This window comes from Microcaecilia unicolor, chromosome 7 (genome assembly GCF_901765095.1).
Source record: "Microcaecilia unicolor chromosome 7, aMicUni1.1, whole genome shotgun sequence".
Taxonomy (NCBI): Eukaryota; Metazoa; Chordata; class Amphibia; order Gymnophiona; family Siphonopidae; genus Microcaecilia; species Microcaecilia unicolor.
In genome coordinates this window covers 254,923,072-254,945,090 of record NC_044037.1, presented here as the reverse complement: position 1 = coordinate 254,945,090, position 22,019 = coordinate 254,923,072, and the positions used below count along the sequence as shown (strand labels likewise).

Genomic DNA, 22,019 nt, shown 5'->3' with positions numbered 1-22,019 from the left:
GAGCTTGCTGGAGTCGGGCAAGAGCTTGCTGCTGTGCACCAGGAGGTGGCAGGCATCCCGCAGGTGCTGGCTGATTTGCAGCATGGCCTGGTGGCAGCTGTGAGACAGGAATCAGAGGTCAGGAGGTGCTTTGAGCAACTACTGTTGCACCTCCTGTTCTCCACCATCCCCCAGCTTCTACCATGCCAGCAGCCGGTGTCCAACTCCCCCAGTCCGCCAGGCCCTGTGTCCCAACCGAGCTCCTCACCTGGGCCTCCACCTGCTGGGCCCAGTGCTCCACCCCCCCCCCCCCCTCTCTCTGAGCCTGCCAGGGCAGCCAAGGGGAAGGAGGAGGCGGTGATGGGGTTACTCTCGCCCCACCTCTCTCCCTGGGACTTTGTGGGTCATGTGTTGCTTTCAGATCTAAACCTCTGGGTCCTCCACTGCCCATCCCTCTATGGGATCCTTCTCATGCCGATTGGATGCCAGTTCAGGTGCAGGGTGATGTGTCGCCGGATCCCAGTTTGGATATTGGCCTTGATTGTACACGCTGCAGGCCTATACAGAACATCAAGGTTGGAGGGGGAAGGGTGGCATTGTTGGTGAGCTGTTAAGCACTGGGGGAAGGGGGACACTGTTGAATATTTATATAGCACTGGGGAGGGGCGAGAAGGGGGAGGGCACTGTTGAACATTTGTATAGCACTGGGGGGGCACTGTTGAACATTTGTATAGCACTGAGGGGGCGTGAGGACACTGTTGAACGTTTATATTTATATAGCACTGGGAGAGGGAGGGCACTGTTGAACATTTGTATAGCACTGGTGGGTGGTGGGGGGGGGCACATGTACATATACCTGTTTTGGTATCACTATAAAAAATCAAATTTTGCCACATTAATATCTCTGCCTGAGGTTATTCCTGACATGGTCACCTCTTGACAGCGATTCAGAGGAGTGTTTTACATCTCCTCCTTCTATCCCAACCGATACTCCAGCCGCTGGTGTGTCTAGTGATTTTTTTTAGACAAGATTTGAGGCCAACATCCTTGAATCAACCAAACCAAAAAGACAGTTCTATGCAGAACAGACAACAATATCCAAGAAGGTTTTACCATTCGCAGGGCAGGGAGCGAGGCAGGGGCAGAGGCTCTTACCCTCAAAACCGGTACAACCAGTATTATCAGACACAAGAACAGTGGTAGAAGACACTCCTATAATTAACTTGTCTAAAATTATCTTTACAGATGATCAAGTAAATGTTTTGAAGAAAGGTTTTTCTTTTGTGCCCACTGCTAAATATGACTCCTTTCAAACCAGGGTGGATTTATTCCACTTTTATAGGAAATTACTTATCCAAATATTTTTGAGGCAGTTTGGAGGGATCCAATGACATGTCTGTTTTGAAAGAAAAGTCTAAGTGGGTTCCTCCTGGCTTACCAGACCCTGTGGTTTTGACATTTTATAATTGTGTTCTGACAGACATAGAGAAGCTTGAGCTTTAATATCTTTATTATGGAATCGTGATATTATAATAAAACCAGCAGATAAAGGTGGTGAAATTGTTTCAGGATAGAGATAAATATGTGAATGACATAGAGAGACAAGTTTTTGATAGACAATAATAGAACGAGATCCAAAAGGAGAACTTCAAAATGAGAGAGTTCAATTGGTAAATATAGCTTTCAATACAGGGTATATCACACCCAAGGAAAGAGACTTCCTCATTGTAAAGCATCCGACAGTTCCCACTATTTACATGCTTCCAAAGATACATAAAACAGTGGAGAACCCACCTGGTCAGCCAATTATTTCTGGCAATATTTCTGTACTAGAACCTCTTTCTAAATTTGTAGACTATTTTTTAAGACCCTTTGTCCCGCTCATTAATTCGTATGTACGAGATTCTTCACAAATGATAATATATGGCTGGAGCTTTTTGATGGAGAACTAGATGATATTATGGTAACATTAGACATAGACGCTTGATATACTAATATCCCCCAATTGGAAGCCCTTATAGTCATAGAGGACACTCTCATTAAAAGGACAGAGATGAGATGCATTCCCAATCATTTCATATTGGCTTTGGCCACTCTAGCCCTCACAAGGAATTATTTTGGTTTTGGTGGAAGATTTTTTTCAACAGATCAGAGACACAGCAATGGGGTCGGCCATTTTTTGGAGGTATAGACTTCACTTTTTGGTTACTTTGTTTTTTTGTGTGTTTATTATTATTTTATTGTTTTTATATATTTCTTACATTATTATTTCTTTACATTTATAGATTTTCATTTTTTTACATTTATCTATAGATTTCCATTTTTCATACTTTGTCTCCCCCCCCCTTTTTTTTCTATTTTTACCATTTTGGGGGGCTTTTTTATTGTGTTTTCAGTTTTTCATTAGTGTTTATATTACCCTCTTTTTTTCTCTTATAGTTGTGTGATCTTTTATTTTGATTTTTTGTGAGTGATTTTTTTCACACCCTCTTTTTATCAGATTTTTTCATCTCTTTACTAGTGCTAATGAAAACACAACTAGTTTTATGTATATTATTACTTTATAATCTACATTACAATTTACACATTTTATGTATGCATTTCATATGTAAATGTAAGCAGCTTCATACAGTTTTCCTTAACATTTTTTTTTGTATCTGCATTATATTTTTTATACATATATTCATTCTTTTTTTATCCTTAAACAGTTTATATATATATATATATTTTTTTTTTTTTTTTAAGTGCATCTTTTGAATTTGTGACATCAATGCCCTTATGTTGATAGGATGGTGTGCCTCAGTCAAGCACTTTTTTACTTGCCGATACATGACAAATCAGCGTTGCTAATTGTATAACTGCTCAATCTCAAGTTTTTGTTTTGTAAAAGGTGTTAATATCATTACAAGTACATATAGCTTTGCCGAATCATTTTCTTAACCCACAACAATTTGCAGTTCATTTACATCAGCTGTTATCTGGTTCATCGGTAGTCTCTGTTTTCATAATCCCTGCTCACACCATTAAAGAAATTTGAGTTACGGGTACTGATTTTATAGCTTCATTTCATGGCTTCATCTTTTTAACCCGCATTTTCTGAGTTATACCTAAGTGCCATTTGCCCATGAAGTTACAATAGTACTCTTTCATAATATGCTTTTGCCCAAAACGTTTTTTATTTTCATTACTTGTAATGTGTTGTTACATTCTTTAGTATCTTCATATGACTTTTATGGGCCTCTTAAATATCATTTATTTATATGTTTTTGCCCATGTTTTTATTTAATATAATATTGCCAAAATTTATATTTCTATATGTTGCTTTTCTTTTCTGTTTTTTTCAAAATACATTGTTTTTAATGTATTGTTATATGCTTTTTTTTATTTTTTTTTTATTTTTAACAAGAAGCTTTATTGAGGGAAACCACAAAGTACAACTCAAAGCTTTACAGACACTTATCATAAAGGTTCCTCTCACAATAATTTGCTTAATACATAAAGACTCCTAGTGTAACTGTCATAAAAAGCAATAACATTTCTTGTAGCATTTAAACCTTTTATATATACCCAGTGTCCCCAAAGAAATCCACCCCCCTCCCCCCCTCCCTTCCTCTTCTCCATATGTCTCATCCCTAAAGAAGATTCCAAGTTCCGTGTCTACGTTAACGATTTGGTCACTGGTGCCCAAATCTTTTCCCATTTTGCTAGGGTTTTACTCTCCTTAGCCATTAATTGTTATATGCTTTTTTTAAATGTATTGTTGTATGCTTTATCATCATCATATGACTTTTATGTGCCTCTTAAATATTATTGTGTTTATTTGCATAGAATTTGTTTGCATGCTATTATATGATTATTTTTATTTTGTATTATATCTTATTCCTCATATTCCATATATGTTTTTTGTATCTTTAATAGGATATTTTTTTGTTTGTTGATCTTTCTGGGAATATATATAACATGACCAATTCCTAGGTATGACCCCTCCCTTCTTGTGGTCTTTTTATATATATTATTTTGTGTTGTTTTATATTGGTTTTATATTATTATGTATTTATCATTCATATGATGATGCAGACCAGTAGGGCTGAAACATGAGTCGTGTTGGGTCTTTTTTATTGTTTTTGTAGACTCTTGAAATAAATTTTCTTGGGCACTATCTGTGAGAGGTTCTTTTTTTCCTCTACTGTTTTATACCTGGTGGTCACCTCTTGTGCATGCTAGGGGAGGTCACAGATCCTCCAAGTGTCATTTGACCCTCTACATCACTGCCACATTTACAGTGCTTGGCCTTTGGCTCAGGTTCCCTTGTATGCTGTATCATGGGCTGCTTGGGGTCGTTACTGCACTCTACATACAGAGCACTGTAGGCCTGTGTAAATGAGTGTGGTTCACTAGATCCTGAATTGTCTGAGATGGTTGAGCCTCTCCAGGGAATCAACCTATTGCGTGCTGGGACATGTAACTTTCTTTAGGGTCAGAAATGCATTTTGCAATGCTGATTCTCTAATCCCAGCCTGCTACGGGGCAAGCTCCCAACTTGATCCACCCAGGTAACCAAATCAGTATCTATTTGCCGACAGTTATCCACATGATCACCACCTTGAGACAGTGCAATTTGGTATGGAGGAGGCCAGATGTTTTCTCTGATCATGCTTGCGGGAACATTGTTAGTCCTAGTGTAGCAGCCATGGAGTCACCTAACACCAACAAAAGTGACTGCAGCGCACCCACACACTTTCACATTCATACACACATTCTTGAAGGGACATTGTGAATTATGTCTTCCAGCAGGTGGTGTCACAACTTAACCTATGCAGAGACAAAGGTGCTGTCGAGACTGTTGCCTCAATAAGGACACATTTGGGTTTATAGTCCATTGCCATATGAGATCCTGTCTCTGATAAGACAGCATGGGGACCAGTCATTGCATTTTCTCATTCCCATCCCTCACTCCCAAGAGATGTATGTTGAGCCCTTTTCCCACTCCACAAGTTACTTGCACTGCCCATGAGAGCTTTGGCAGCTTTCTTAGCCACCGCCACACCATGGAACCAGAGGGTTTCAACGTATCATTAACAATGACTTCTAGATCTCTTTCCTGGTTGGTGACTCCTAATGTGAAACTTTGGATCATGTAGCTATAGTTCGGGTTCCTCTTTCCCACATTCATCACTTTGCATTTGCTCACATTAAACGTCATCTGCCATTTGGATTCCCAGTCTCGTAAGGTGCCCTTGTAATTTTTCACAATGCTCTTGTGATTTAGCAACTTTGAATAACTTTGTGTCATCAGCAAATTTAATTACCTCACTAGTTACGCCTTTCTCTAGATCATTTATAAATATGTTAAAAAGCAGCGGTCCCAGTACAGACACCCTGGGGAACCCTACTATCTACCCTTCTCCATTGAGAATACTGACTAACCCTAATCTCTATTTTCTATCTTTTAACCAGTTTTTATTCTGCAATAGAACACTACCTCCTATCTCATGACTTCTATTTCCTCTGGAGTCTTTCATGAGGTACTTTGTAAAATGCCTTATGAAAATCCAGATACACAATATCAACAGGCTCCCTTTATCCATATGTTTGTTCACCCCTTCAAAGAAATGTAATAGATTGGTGAGGCAAGATTTCTCTTCACTAAATCCATGTTGGCTTTGTCTCATTAATCCATGCTTTTGAATATGCTCTGTAATTTTGTTCTTTATAATAGTCTGTACCAGTTTTTCTGGCACCGATGTCAGGCTCTCACCAGTCTATAATTTCCCAGATCAGCTCTAGAACCTTTTTAAAAAATCAGCATTACATTGGCCATGCTTGATTTTAAAGATAAATTACATAATACATAATAGCTGACATCATGGACAGCACAGGGGAGAGGGGGGAATGCTGGCGTCGCATGTCCTCACCATTTATCACCTGTATATCCCCAATACACCCACCTTTTTCATGACATATGTATCTGCAGGAGGTCCTTTAAATTGCTGGCCTCGCTGGCAGGGCTGGGGCAGTGGGAGATGTCCCAAGTGCCATTCCTTATGCTGCTCACCCTGATCAGGAAGACAAAAAACCAAGATTCAGGCTGGGGTCACATTTGGAATTTTCAACCATCTTCTGCACTGGAGTATGGATGAGAGAAGGGGTAGAGAAGGAAGGGTTGAGTTAGAGTATTTCCCAACATGAACATCACTGTAGGTGGGGGGGGGGGGGGGGGGGGGGAAGGTACAGGTTCCATCTCATCACCATTTTGCATCTGTATTTCCTATATATTCGTACCTTTTTTCACAGGAAATGTATGTCTGCAGGAGATTCTTTGTCACTTGCTGGGCTCTCCAGCGTGCCTGTTGAGGCTGAAGATCTCCCTGGTGGCTTTCCTCCTCATCACTGTCACTCTCCTCCTACCTGGCATCCACCTAATTGCCACACACTTCTCATCTGTTAGGTCCAGAAACCTGATCCTGGGCCTGTATACCCGCTACCTCCTTCCCCCTCCTCTGCTGGGCCTCTCCCTCCTGTATCATCCACAACCCCAGTAACCCCTGTATCACTGTGTGCTGCAGTCACAAACACTTAACTCACTGTCACACACACAACTATAAAAACAATGGGGCACCTATAATTACCGGAAGACTACAAGGGCAAGTTACTGCAGCACACTACACAACTTATACAAGTACAGCACCTAATACTACTATACACAATCACACACAGATCAACACAGCAACTTGCATACAGGGTGGAGGATAGGGAGATCAGGTAGTGGGAAGGGAAGATTGGAGAGATGTAGAGAAGGTATAGGTGAAGAAGGAAGACACGGAAGATAATATGAATCTTGGGTTGGCAAACAGCAAAACCACCAAGTAACCAGCAAATCACAGAGGAGCAAAAGCACACTCTCTGGAGTTCTAAAGACAAAATGGTGTCTGCCTGAGCATTAATTACAGCAGCTGTGCAATCGGTGCCAAAATAAAAATGCCGCTGCTAATATAGGTGCAGTAATTATACGTCAGTAAGGCTCCAGCAATCAGAGTGGAGACTGTGCAGAGTTTTAAAAAAAATTCTTTTTTATGTGGTACTTCAGGACAGATTATCCCTTGTGGGAATCAAACTCACAAGTCTTCCATCATGACGCAAGTTCCCTAACCATTACGCTAGCTTATCTAGTGGCATAGAGGCATCAGTCACTAGGTTTATTTTGCAATGAAGCGGGATATTGATGCCAAAGTACTGATCTGTGCAGTTTTGTCTGTCTCTCTGTTCCTGTAGTGCATGTTTTGCATTGTGAAACATTTCTTTGACTGGCAGGTGGAAGCGTCTAGAATAGGAGGAGGTAACTCAAAGCTATAGGATAAAGCATATCACATTTATATGAGGTACCTTCGACTGAGTCTGACCCCCTTCCTATTACTGTCTTCTTTCACAGAGATTCCAAGTTATTCATTTCCAGGCTGGAGATTTTGAGCCAGTCCTAGATTTCTAACCACCACATACTGGTACATTATGGAACTTGCAGCACTCATTTCAATGGGCAGGGTCAGGCACTGTTAATCTCACACTGCTTGGCATGTAAGTCAAAAACCAGAACTGGCCAAAAATCTCTAGTCTGGGACTGTGTAACTTGGCATCTCTGGTGTCCATGGCCTCCCAGGAATACCGTTACAGTAAACACGTGATTGATGCATAGTGAGACTGACCAAGATGGCGTCGAGGTCAGACGGGCGATGCTGAGATCTAGGAGATTTTTATTTTCCCTTTAACGTATTTCCTGATTTTTTTATGATGCCAAAGAAAAAGGGAAAGATTAGAGGAGCTTCCTCCTTACCCTCGTGCGATCCCAGCTCTTCGTCAGGCTACGATCACAGCATATGCGACGCCCACTGCATCCCAGGGCATTCCTTTGACTGGTACAGAGAAGAGTCCCAGTCAGGAAAGTGAAATTTCACTTAGCCCATGTAGTCCAGCACAGCAAGGTCAAGGAGCGTGGAGCATGTTGGGCAGCATGCCCGTTGAGACCTCGGAAGTCGGGGTCTCTGAACCGGCTAGGGAGGGGCTTCCTTCTGATACAGCGACGCTCCAGGATGGGGTTTCCCCTGAAAATCTGAACCTCTCAGTTACCTCTTCGGTTGCCAGTTTGAATTTGTCAGGATTAGAGACAATATCTGAACCGTCGATGATGAGTGAAATACGGCCTAAACCTGATACAACTTGACAACCGTTGGTAAGACCTGCAAAGGTAACGTTGAAGTCCTTATGGTCGGCTATGGAGTCCCTGCACAAGGTGTGTCTCACTTTTGTTTCCAATTCAAGGATGAATGCCTCAATGATTGAAACAATTCAATCTCAACTAACCCATCAGGAGAATAGTTTGAAAGACTGTGAATTATCTTTATCCCAAGTAAAAGAGGTAGAACATAAACTGCTACAAGATGCAAATATTGTTCATCGAAAATTGGAGAATTTAGAAAATGGAGCTAGATCATTAAATCTGAGACTGTTACATTTTCCATCTGTTAAACTAAGCTCCCCACAGGATGTATTTCATAAATTTTTAAAAGAAGTTCTCCAATACTCTGAATCTGGGCTTCCTCCACTACAAAAGTTTTATTATTTACCAATTTCTTATATTTGGGAACCTAGATTACAAGATCAAGAGGTGGCTGACTCATCTTCTGATATCTTAAATGTTTCAGCTCTTTTAGAGAGATCACAAGAAGAGGTAGATTTTCGTGCCACCTTACTGATCTCTTTTGTATTTCTTCAAGATAAGAAAGCTTTGCTAAGACTTTATTTAAGACAATCTGCTTCAGTTACTTTTATGGGAGAAAAGATTCATGTTTTCCAGATGGACACAGGAAAGAAGGAAGAAGTTTCTATCTAAGCGGCAGGAAGCTTTGAACTTGGGAGCTAAATTTCAGTTAAGGTTTCCATTTAATGTGTATTACAGATTAATAATGTTAGTTTTCATTTTTTTGAACCTTCACAACTTCGTTCTTTTTTGGATGCAAGAGCTTCTAAAACCTGACTTGTAATGACTTCTGGACTTTTTATAGAGTTTAGATGCAGCTAATTAGACCTTCCTTTCTTATTTCTTTCTTTATACCTCCTCTCAGGTTATGGTGTATTGATCAGTCTCCCTCCTAGTGGACTAATGCCTGTAAAATTTGGGAAAAGAGGGAATTATCCCTAAATATTTTCCTTTGCATTTCTTGGCAAATTGCTTGACAAAGTCATTTTTGGTGAATTATTGTAAACTGTTCTAAATTAAAAAAAAAAAAAAAAACAGTAAACACGTGATACATGAGTACACACTGCACCAACCCAGGGGCATTATTGTTCTTTGTTAAACCATAGAATTGACGCCCCTGTCTTGAAGGCTCCTTATGCTTTTGTTCTTTGCTCCACTGGAAGCATACTTCAGTTCCCTCTCCTACGTCCTTTGTTTAAAGCATGACGTGCCACCTGTCTTAACCTGTATACTTCCTCATCTACTGTGTAACCTTTACTGTGTTTGTCATCTGAAAATATATTGGCAGATAAAGAAGTATCCAGCTGAGTGTCTGTCTACCTCTGTCTGGATCTGTTTTGTCAAACCAAAGCTCTCGCTTCATGACTTATGGTAGCTAACTTGTTTTATGTGTGTTTGCTGCTTAGGTCCTTCAGCTAGACTAACCCTAGTTGGTGGCATCAGAAAGCAGTGTGTTAGCTGTAAGACCACAGTGCAAAGACAGCTTCTGAGTATGTTAGATGGCAGTTCTCTTTCCTGCATTTGCCATCAACTAACACCAATGTGTATGTGGCAGAGTTGAGAGACTTTCAAAGGCTTATTGGCTGTATTAGATTATAAGTAAGGACTTTGTAGAGAAACGTTTTACAAATGTTGCTGCTTAGTTTTGTAGAGAAAAAGTGGAACCTACTGAGTTTCAGGGATAAATCTTTTCAAACCTAAGCTGTATGTGAATTGTGCTCTTATATAATAGTACTCCACCTTGGGGGCGTTTCCAAGATGGCGGATGTGTGATCGCGTCTGGGAAGGGAGCTCCCTGCTGCACGAGTGAGACAGATTCCTCCATTGCAAAATGCCGCATACAAAGCGGAAAGGAGCTGTGAGGCTTCCCCCGCGACCCGCAGCTTCTTCCTCCCCACTTCAAGGCAGCATCGAGCCCTTCCTTTTGCATTCGTCTCAAAGATTAGAGACGGGGCTGCCTGCTTCAGGGGTATCCGGTGGAGCGGATCCCCTATTGGGCCTTAAAACATCATTATCCCCACCTCCGGAATCAAGCTGCCCTCTCGTGTCCGGCTTCTGTGATGGTAGGGGGAGCAGGCACCCGAGATCCCATGGAGGTGATTAAGGAGCCAGCGAGTGGAGACCCCTTGCCACGAGAAAGAAGCCGAGAAAGAGAAGTTCCTGTATCTGAGGGACCCGGAACAACTCCGGAGGTGAACTTGGAGATGATGTGGCTGATGCTGGGCAAAATTGACTCAACTCTTCAAAATACCTCTGAAAAGGTAAATACTTTATCCCTGAAATTTGAAGATATGGTGAAAAATCTAGAAACGGTGAAAGAAGATTTGACTATACAAGTTAAAGACCTAAAAAAAGATGTTGTTCAATTGCAAGAATTTAAAATGACGGTGATAAAAAACGAGTTGGCAATGCATAAAAAAATTGAACAGATTGAGAACTTCAATAGAAGACTAAACCTCCGAGTACTGAATTTTCCTAAAATTCCTGGCAAAACACCTACTGACCTATTTAAAAAATACTTGTTGGAAAATTTGAAAATACCTCAAGAACTTATTCCCCCTATAAGTAAAATATATTACTTGCCAACAAGATCAGGTGGAAAAGAAGGAAATAAAGATGGTCTTGGAGTGGATAGTATAGATCTTAACAATCTGTCAGCAATCCTAGAACAATCTATTGAAATTGTCCCGGAAAGGGCTACCCTTTTGGTTTCCCTGGTATTTGAACAGGACTTTAACACAATATTAAAGTTGTACTTTAAATATTCAAAGGTGCTGTTTTATGGAACTAAATTGTGGATATTCCCGGATGTTACTAAGGTAACTCAAGAACGAAGAAAACTATTTTTGGTAATGAAACAGGATGTCCTTAAGCTAGGTGGCTCATTTCTGTTAGCATATCCTTGCAAATGCCTGGTCAAGCTCAGTGGGATAAAGTATGTATTTTATGACCCAGAACAGCTGAAATCCTTTCTGGATATGAAACAACTGCATGCAGATTTAGTAAAATGATGAGGGACGAATTGCACACATAGACCGCATTATGTATATTTCTGTAATAGTATCTTTAAATCTCCACTGATTTGTAACTCCCCCCTCTTATTTGAGGTCTAAGAAAGCTGTTAAATTTATTTCCTGTTTAAATTTGTTGCTTTAAATATTTATGATTGGCTGTTTTTCTGTAACAAGTATTATACTTGTAAGAAATTGAAAAATTCATAAATAAAAAAAAAAATAGTACTCCTAAAGTCTTACATGTGATTAATCAGTTTGGTCATGTTTTGCAGCTGGACACTTCTTGCTTGAGCTCCTTACTCTTGAGGTAAGAGTTGCACTTGGCTAACCGTGTGTAAAGGTAAGGTAGAGAGTGAAGAGAGCTCTGGCACGGATGTGTTACAGTTTTGGTTACAGGTTAGTGTTACAGAAGTGGAAAATCTTGAAAAAGATGAGATCTAAATGTAAAATGTTATAAGTAAAATATATGTGCATGCTGGATAAGTGCCGTAAAGAATGGCTTGGAGATTTACACTAAAGAAAACTTGGTGTAAATCTGAGTTCCCATATAAACACGGGAAGCAACAAATTCTATAACTATGCGCAGAACTTCTAGGAACGCCCACTTTTTTTTGCGTGGAACTCCCCTACCTTAGTTGTGCGCATTACAATCCAGTTGTATTCTATAATATGCCATGCGCAGATATTTCTGAGCGTGTATTCCAATTAGTGCTCATTATTGCTTGTTAAGTCATTAAATCGAGTATGTTCTTTGGGCTTATACGCAGAGTTCCGTGCAGAATCCAGCAGTAAGCATCAATTCTGTAACAGCAGTTCTGGGTGAAACTACTATTATAGAATACTAGTGTAAGTCTTCATCGTCGTGCCTAACTTTAGGCGCCAGCACTTATGCCAGCTGAAAGGCTGTAAGTGCTCAGGCCTAACTGTAGACAGACGCTTAACTGCATATTATTTAACAGGTGCATGCAAGTCCTGGGCAGGGTCCCTGACTCACCCATGCCCCTTCCCAGTACATGCCCCCCTTGGAATTGCACCCTGTGGATTTTGCATGCACAATTTATAGAAAACTGACTAAGGCCAGTTGCGCACATAACTGTTAATTGGTGCCAATTAGTGCTAATGAACACTCTTTAGTGTCAGTTATTGCTAGTTAATATTGTTAGCTCATTATTATTTTAAGTTATACATGCAACTGTCCTAATTCTATAACTTACCTGCGCACCTTTGGGCACCCAACTTTATAGAATGAGGGGGTTTATGTTTATCTCTATAAGCATTTATGCATTCCCATTCAGAGCAGTAGTAGCAGGTGGTGTGCAGAGTATCTTAGGTAATGGGTATGATTGTTGTAGATTGCAGGATATTTGCAGGAGTGAGATGGATGATTGCAGAGCTCTGCTATGGCTTGAGTCCTGGGCCTGCAGATTAAGTCATTCAGTGTGCTACAAATGAGGTTTCAGTGGCCAGCGCCCCTATCTTTGCTGAACTGTGTGGAAGGGGATTGTGAGATTTTAAGACCATAACAGCAGTATAGAGGCAAAAACTGTATAATGAGAGTAAGGGAAAGGTGAAAAAGACAGCTTTGAGTGAGGATGCAGAATAAAGATTGTGTAAATGGGAAAGTGTGTATGTATGTTAGTAAATTATATTTATACGCAAATTAGGCTTAGAAAACAAACTTTCCTTATGCCGTGCAGTTTTCTAAGGCACTGTTGACTATGTGACTATAATCACTTTTTACATATGTGTGAGTGCCAGTGTTCACTGCTGATGTATATAGTTGGGGTGAATAAGTGTTCGAAAGCATATGCAAAGAGACAGTGTGGTGATAGAAATGCGGCCACTTTTGACTTCTTGTTGTTTTTTTGTTGACATCACAGCCTGAACAAGCTTATAATACCATTTACAGTGCCTTTGCTTGTCAAAAAAGAGATATTGGACTCGTTATTCAGCAGGTGGCGGGCAGTGCGTTTGCTGTCCGCTGCCAGTGTTAAACCTGGATATTTAATGCTAGACTGTATCCGGCAACGGGCATTCAATATCCAAGTTTATTTTGGCCGCTAAAAAGTTAACAGGCTATGCTGATATTCAGCGCTAACTGGTTAATTTTTTAACGGTCAAAGATAGGCCTGCTATTTAAGAAGCCTATTTTGACCGGCTATGTTGTGCGGTATAGTCTGTTGGTGGTTAGCTGCTAACCGGGATATTCAGTAAGAGATAACCAATTATCTCCCACTGAATATTCACGGTTAGGCGCTTAAATCCTACTTAACTGGCCTGGAGCTGTTCTAGCCAGTTAAATTGTTTTGAATATGGAGGGATTGAGGTTCTTGTGCAAAGAAAGTAGGCTTGAAGCAAGTTGGGGCCCCAAATGCCTCATTTATCATCCATTTTCACTGTATTTGCCCTGTTTAGCCTCCTGCATAACTTCTTCTCTAGCTGTCATTGACAGATATTTTTATTCAATGACCTCTTTGAATAGCTGTTTACCACAGCTTCCATTCACACCCCAAATTTGTGTATTGATCCCTGAATTGGTTGATAATGAATCGAGCTACTGATTTGAGAAATTACAGTATTTTTCTGTCTTTGTAGTAAAACCACTAGGTTGTTTCAGTGCTCATTGGAAAGTCAAAAAGCGTACACAAATCCACAAATTTGTAACATGAAAAGAAAACAATTTCTGATTGTTATGTGTTGTACATTCTTCAGGTTGTACTATTGGGATTTTGAAGTCATGACAAGATCACATGAAAAGGCTATATCAGCATCTTGGACATAGACTGAAATATAAAGGAAAAAAAATGTGGAATATAAAGAATAAAACCTGGAGGCCCTGACTCTGACTCATGTCTATAAAAATGAAACAAATTTTTACAAAACACAGGCTACTGTAGGCAGCCTTCAAGCCTAAGGACATGCGCTTGATCTAAAATTTACTTTTTCCTTCTCTACCAACTAACAAATTACTGGCACATTATGATTCTCCTAAGCCAGAAATTCTCATTTTACCAACTTTACTTATCCATGTGAACACAAGGCATTGTGCCTTCCATCATTTAGTGTGGATTATAATGGGAAACTAACACGTCACCTAAACATGGCAGATTTCAAGGACATGTTTCTGAACTGAGCTGGAGCTTTCCAATGCACTTCATACATTCTGGAGCAACCTGTACTTTATGGTCATCTTTAGAAGGCCATGATGACATATAAAGTAAAGATATCATCTTACTGCTGATATCTTAGAAGTCACAAGCAGAAACAGAAACATGAATGGAGGAAAGGAATGTGATGGAGGGGAAAAAAATGGAGGGCCACCAGCAGTCCAAGTTCCAGTTGGTTGGCAACGTCGGGTGGATCAGAATGGAGTACTCTATATTAGGTAAGCATTTTATATATTTTACATGGTAGAAATATATACAGTATCAATATTAGCTTTTTATCATTTTTAATATAAATGTTAACTAGTAATTAGAGCATTGAACTGTGAGACTAAAATATACTGAAATACGTACAAAGCCCACTCTGCCCCTAACTCATGTCTACTATTTCATAGCCCTTGATGTATCTAACTATTGAATAATAACACCACTCAAGTCAGTACTCAAAGTGAGTTATCAGTGGCCAGTAAACATATAATTCCTCTAATCATAGATTTTCAGAGATAATATGTAACCATCTCTGGGAAAAGATGATTAAAGTCACCAGAAACAGAAAATGAGATTTTAATGAATTCTGTTAGAGCAAACAATTTGTAGTACAACAATTCAAACCCCATCCTTTTATGTGAAAAAAATTAAAAATGTTACAGAAGTTCTAATATGCAATTGAAAAATCAGCCATTCTCAACATTTTGGATCTGCTACTTGTCACCTTTTCCCAGAGATGGTCTCATATTTGGATCATGCCAGCAGAAATTGCTCTAGCTGTTTTGGCACTCTCTGTATTGTGCCTAGGCAGAGCATGAATGATAATACCTAACTATATATTAAGTGGGCAAATCTATAAAGGCACTAAAAGTTAAGCACTAAAAATCTGAGTGCTAAGCCAGTGTTTAGTGATGGTAAATTTGCATGCCATAGCCAATATAGAATACTAGCATAAGTCAGCAAGTTATATGCCAATATTTAGGCACACCCTCATAAGCCATGTCAATAGCAGGCGTAAATGCATGTGTCTAAAGTGGCATCCTGTGTGTTCAACTGACAGTATTCTACAGGTTGTGTGCATTGCTTGGCTGCACACCCCTGGCCTGCCTATGCCCTACCCATGTGAAAGATGCCCATTGAAGGTATGCACTAGAATACTTAAATGCCAGATTGCAGAATATTCACGTACTTGCCATTTCATTCCATTTTGGCATGTAGCTACCATTGTAGCCTGGACGTTATGCACTAAATTTGTGCCTAACATTTGCTTCACTATATAGAATGAGGGGGGATAGTGGCAATATTCAGCCACTATATACCTAGCTATGCTGATTACTTTAGGCTAGCTGAAAATTTTTTTTTTTAATTTTTGTTACATTTGTACCCCGCGCTTTCCCACTCATGGCAGGCTCAATGCGGCTTATATGGGGCAATGGAGGGTTAAGTGACTTGCCCAGAGTCACAAGGAGCTGCCTGTGCCTGAAGTGGGAATCGAACTCAGTTCCCCAGGACCAAAGTCCACCACCCTAACCACTAGGCCACTCCTCCACTAGTTCTAAACTAAACTGTATTGCTGTATGTATAGCAGCTGAATATCGTCACTATGCACACAGGGGTAAATTCTATAAATGGCGTAGAAAAACATCCCGCTTAAGCGGTATTCTGTAAGCTGTGCCTAAATTTTAGTGCATTTTATAGAATACACACTTAAGTGGAAAGTCATGCACAAACTTAGGCACAGCCATTTGCACCAACAAAAACATGGTGCAAATGCTCGTACCTAAATTTGCATGCAGAACACCTTTATTCTGTAATTATGTGTCTGTCTGAAAGCCATGCCCCCGTTCTGCCCTGAAACGCCCATGAGCCTTCCATTTCCACACCCCCTTTTTTGGAACGCATGTAAATTTTAGGCATGGATCCCACACCTACTTTACATGCGTTGGTTCCAATTAAATCTAATTAGTGTCAATTGCTTGTTAAAAAGCCAATTATTGGCACTAATTGGGTTGTTCACTTAAATTGCGTTCGCAAATCAGGAACGCGCCTAAATTTGTGCTTGCAATTTTTGACAACCTTTACAGAATCAGGGAGACAGTGACTGACAGTCCCTATGTTCTGCATATATTCAGCTCCACTGCCTATCCGTGTAGTGTTATTAAATATATGTAGTTTTGTAAATGCTATCACTGTATCTAAAAAAAATTAAAAAAAATACAGTGATGGCTGGATTTATTTTATAGGAAAATTAAACCTGTAGAACAAAAAAAATTTTATTAGAGAAGTTTACTTTGTTCAAACCAATAACATTACTTGGAATCAAATTAAGCCTTCTGTTTTTTTATAACACAAATTAGTGTTTTGTTACTGCCATCATCCTTGCTGTAATAGTTGTGTTAAACCAACTCCTGTGTTCTTTATTTTACATATTTTATTATTATTCAGAATCTATTGATTGTAGGTTCATTGCTTTTCATTAAATCAAAAGCATAACTTCAGTAGAAATGCATTTTATGTAAAATGTTTATTAAATGTCACTACCTAACGCTCCGCAGTCTATAAAATAGGACATTTAAGAAAGGCAGTTTGCTTTGATGTTTGCTACAGGTATAAATTAAGCACAATCTTTTGCATTTGCTATCTCTGCAAGTAGAGCTTTGCTGAAAAAGTAAGGGCCTCTTTTATCAAGCCACGCTTGCGGTTCCCAAGTGGCAGTGCCAGTGGGCTTTGTCGGCATTTCCGCACCAAGGACTGCTAGCGCAGTTTGATAAGAGGCCGTAAATGAATGCAAAGATTTGAAAATTCCATCTACATGTGTATCTAAACACACCTTTGTGAATGCTGCTTATTATTAAGGCAGCTAAAAGTGCTTGCATTATAGAACAACAAATTTTTAGCCTCATTGATGAAGTGTGTTTTTTTTTTTTAAACCAGTTAACCCTTTAGTGTCCAATGTTCCCATCAATCTGTTCCCATATGTCTTATTACGAGAACATTGGACACGAAAGGGTTAATGTGGTTAAAATACCTTTTACCTGTGTAAATCACTTTGAAAATTGTTCTCTGAGAATGTAAGTTTTGTTGCTAAAAAGGTAGGAGAAAAATAAATAAATGCAGCACCCAACTGGCGACGTGGTCTGTGGCAATTCAAAGAAGAGGTAGAAAATCACTGTCGCTTAACATTTCCTAAAATTCTACTATATTAATTACTAAAAGAAGTGAAACATCATTTTACATTGGGCACTACATGGAAAGTGGGATGTCTAGGTCAAGACATTCACGTTTCCTCAGTATCTTTCAAAAGGCTGTGCCGAACGCTGAGCCTTTGTAAAATACATACAAGGACTCCAGTAAATATCCATGTATTTGCCAGCATTTCCAGTGGAAATAGCAATATAAATCTAGACATCAAAAAAGAGCAGCATCTCTTGACAGCTTCAGCGTATAGGTGACAGTGATTATACATGAATGTGGTAATTTTGCATCTTCCAATTGGCACTTAAATATCTAGGGGTGATTTCTATAACATACAGTGGGGGAAATAAGTATTTGATCCCTTGCTGATTTTGTAAGTTTGCCCACTGACAAAGACATGAGCAGCCCATAATTGAAGGGTAGGTTATTGGTAACAGTGAGAGATAGCACATCACAAATTAAATCCGGAAAATCACATTGTGGAAAGTATATGAATTTATTTGCATTCTGCAGAGGGAAATAAGTATTTGATCCCCCACCAACCAGTAAGAGATCTGGCCCCTACAGACCAGGTAGATGCTCCAAATCAACTCGTTACCTGCATGACAGACAGCTGTCGGCAATGGTCACCTGTATGAAAGACACCTGTCCACAGACTCAGTGAATCAGTCAGACTCTAACCTCTACAAAATGGCCAAGAGCAAGGAGCTGTCTAAGGATGTCAGGGACAAGATCATACACCTGCACAAGGCTGGAATGGGCTACAAAACCATCAGTAAGACGCTGGGCGAGAAGGAGACAACTGTTGGTGCCATAGTAAGAAAATGGAAGAAGTACAAAATGACTGTCAATCGACAAAGATCTGGGGCTCCACGCAAAATCTCACCTCGTGGGGTATCCTTGATCATGAGGAAGGTTAGAAATCAGCCTACAACTACAAGGGGGGAACTTGTCAATGATCTCAAGGCAGCTGGGACCACTGTCACCATGAAAACCATTGGTAACACATTACGACATAACGGATTGCAATCCTGCAGTGCCCGCAAGGTCCCCCTGCTCCGGAAGGCACATGTGACGGCCCGTCTGAAGTTTGCCAGTGAACACCTGGATGATGCCGAGAGTGATTGGGAGAAGGTGCTGTGGTCAGATGAGACAAAAATTGAGCTCTTTGGCATGAACTCAACTCGCCGTGTTTGGAGGAAGAGAAATGCTGCCTATGACCCAAAGAACACCGTCCCCACTGTCAAGCATGGAGGTGGAAATGTTATGTTTTGGGGGTGTTTCTCTGCTAAGGGCACAGGACTACTTCACCGCATCAATGGGAGAATGGATGGGGCCATGTACCGTACAATTCTGAGTGACAACCTCCTTCCCTCCGCCAGGGCCTTAAAAATGGGTCGTGGCTGGGTCTTCCAGCACGACAATGACCCAAAACATACAGCCAAGGCAACAAAGGAGTGGCTCAGGAAGAAGCACATTAGGGTCATGGAGTGGCCTAGCCAGTCACCAGACCTTAATCCCATTGAAAACTTATGGAGGGAGCTGAAGCTGCGAGTTGCCAAGCGACAGCCCAGAACTCTTAATGATTTAGAGATGATCTGCAAAGAGGAGTGGACCAAAATTCCTCCTGACATGTGTGCAAACCTCATCATCAACTACAGAAGACGTCTGACCGCTGTGCTTGCCAACAAGGGTTTTGCCACCAAGTATTAGGTCTTGTTTGCCAGAGGGATCAAATACTTATTTCCCTCTGCAGAATGCAAATAAATTCATATACTTTCCAAAATGTGATTTTCCGGATTTAATTTGTGATGTGCTATCTCTCACTGTTACCAATAACCTACCCTTCAATTATGGGCTGCTCATGTCTTTGTCAGTGGGCAAACTTACAAAATCAGCAAGGGATCAAATACTTATTTCCCCCACTGTAGGCGGTGTCATTTATGCATATATATGTGCACATATGTGTATAACTGCCAAAATTCTGCCTAAACACTATTCTGTAAATACCTGCATAACTTATATGGTGCATAATTGAAAGAATGTGTACTCATGGGTGGAGCAAGAGTAAGGTTCACACTTATGCACTTAACATATAGAATACATATGCACGTATCTGCAGCATGTAAACACTAACATTTACACCAGCTCAACATGATAAGTGCTTGTGCATAAATGTTAGGCACATATATATAGCCACACCGGTTAGGCTGCTATTCTATAAGAGAAATTAGGTGGCTATGTTCCTTTATAGAATAGGCTCTGTCAGGTGCCCTTTTATAGAATAGCCCTTTAAGAGGGGTATTTCTATAAGGAGCCACCTAGAGTTAGGTGATAAGAACATGCATATGCGATATTGTAATCATATGGACACATATTTATTTATTAGGATTTATTTACTGCCTTTTTAAAGGAATTCACTCAAGGCAGTGTACAGTAAGAATAAATCAAACATGAGCAATAGACAATTAAAGAAGTAAAAATATTCAAATAACTACAACAAATAGCATAGTACACTACTTACAATGACAACACAATACATAATAGAACATTTTAATTGACAGTGTAGGGTATAAGCAAAGATGGAACCTATAGATAGGTAAGAGAATAAGAGGAGTTAATTTAAAGAAAGGTGCACATGAGGTCAGAGAGATGGTTAAATATTATCTCGCCTAGAGTAGGAGTGGATAGACATGTCCTGCTGCAGTATGTACAGCCCCTGTCACTCCTTGCCTGTGTGAATGAGACTAACAAGTTAGTTACTTCTTCCATTAAAGGCCTGGTTGAAGAGCCAAGCTTTCACCTGCTTCCTGAAGTAGAGATAGTCTTCTGTTAAGCGGAGTCTTTCAGGAAGTGCATTCCAGAGTGAGGGGGCTACTCCAGAGAAGGCTCACTTACAGGTATCACATCATGTAATGTCTTTTGGAGAGGGTATGGTTAGTTATAGTCCTTAAGAGGACCTTAGTGTCCTTGGAGGTGTGTAGAGGATCATCCTCTTCAGGTACTTGAGGCCATTTCCTTTAAGGGCCTTGAAGATCAGACATAGAGTAAATTTTGCCCTGTAATGTACTGGTAGCCAGTGAAGTTTTTGGAAAAATGGTGTGATGTGCAGCCTTCTATTAGTCTTGCTGTAACATTCTGAATCAATTGGAGCTGATTCAGGCCCTTTATAGTCAGACCATTATAGAGTTCATTGCAGTAGTCTTGATGTTATCTTGGCATGCACAACTGGGATAAGATTTACCGTCTCAATGTAAGGAGAGAGGCAGCATAGCTGTCGCAAATAGTAGAATCAGCTCTTGAAGGTTACTTGGATTTGGGGAATCAGAGTAAGTGTTGAATCTAATTGTATTCCAAGGTTCCTGACTTGTGATTTGAGGGGGAGTTTATACCTAAGTTAAGTGCTGTTTAATTATTGGTATATACTTTTTGAGGGTTTTTGTCACCATCTGAATTATTTTTTCGTTCAATAAGCACATTTATACACTGCACTTTAAATAGTAAAGGAGTTTTTTGGAGCCCAGTGAAAGAAACTGGATACCGGCATTGATGTTACAAAGCTTGGTATAACCAAGTTTGGTTCCTTGGATCTCTGAGGTCTCTATTTTCTCCAAAAAAAAGGATTTTTGTCAAAAAAAAAGGATTTAAAAGTTGAAGAAGAGTCTCCAAACTTATTGTTTAATAATTGTGGAACATTTGCAGATTTTCTTGGTGTTGACATTTAGTCGTGTATTATTTTACTTCAATACAACACTATTGGACACTGCAATATTCTTGGGAGTTTGTACTTCCCAAAATAGATTTTGATGTTGGGTATGTATCCACTTGTGTTAGGAACCCAGAGAAGCTTGGTTTTACTTGGGTTCAGGCAGTTTGTTGTGTTTAGCCCATTCTTCAATTGAGGTTAGGTAATTGGTTTATTCAGGGCTGTAGGTAAGTCAGGTTCAGTGGGCATGAGTAGCTGCAGAACTGAGTGTCTGTTGACTGAATCAGCTCAGCTAGTGGCTTGAGGTAGATATTGAACAGAATAAGTGACAGTTTTGATCCTTGTGGTACCCCACAGGTCAGTGCCCATTGTGGCGATGAGTTGCTGCCAAACATTATGGATTGTTGTCTGTCTGATAGATAGGATCTGAACCATGCAAGCACTTTTCCATTGATACCTGTTTCTGTAAGTCGTGCTAGCATGATATCATGATTCACAGTGTCAAAAGCTGCTGAGAAATCTCACAATACTAACATGGAGGCGAATCCCCTGTCTCGATTTTTGTGAAGACCATCTAGTAGGGATACGAGGACCGTTTCTGTTCAATACCCGGGTCTGAATCCAGATTGACATGGATATAGCCAGTTTCTCTCTTCTAGACAATCATTGAGTTGAACATAGACTGTTGTTCTATAAGTTTCTCTAGAAATGGGATGTTGGAT

The 22,019-nt window shown here is 40.0% G+C and overlaps 1 protein-coding gene across 7 annotated transcripts in view; it reads left to right on the top strand.

The window, feature by feature from the left end:
• MBD5 (methyl-CpG binding domain protein 5) overlaps nucleotides 1-22,019 on the top strand; it is a 235,657-nt gene that overhangs the window by 82,748 nt on the left and 130,890 nt on the right. For all 7 annotated transcript variants that reach the window (XM_030209184.1, XM_030209183.1, XM_030209188.1 and 4 more), the window contains one exon: nucleotides 13,957-14,629. In XM_030209184.1, coding sequence (XP_030065044.1) covers nucleotides 14,517-14,629 — 113 coding nt within the window. In that variant the 5' untranslated portion in view covers nucleotides 13,957-14,516. The remainder of the gene's footprint in view (nucleotides 1-13,956; nucleotides 14,630-22,019) is intronic.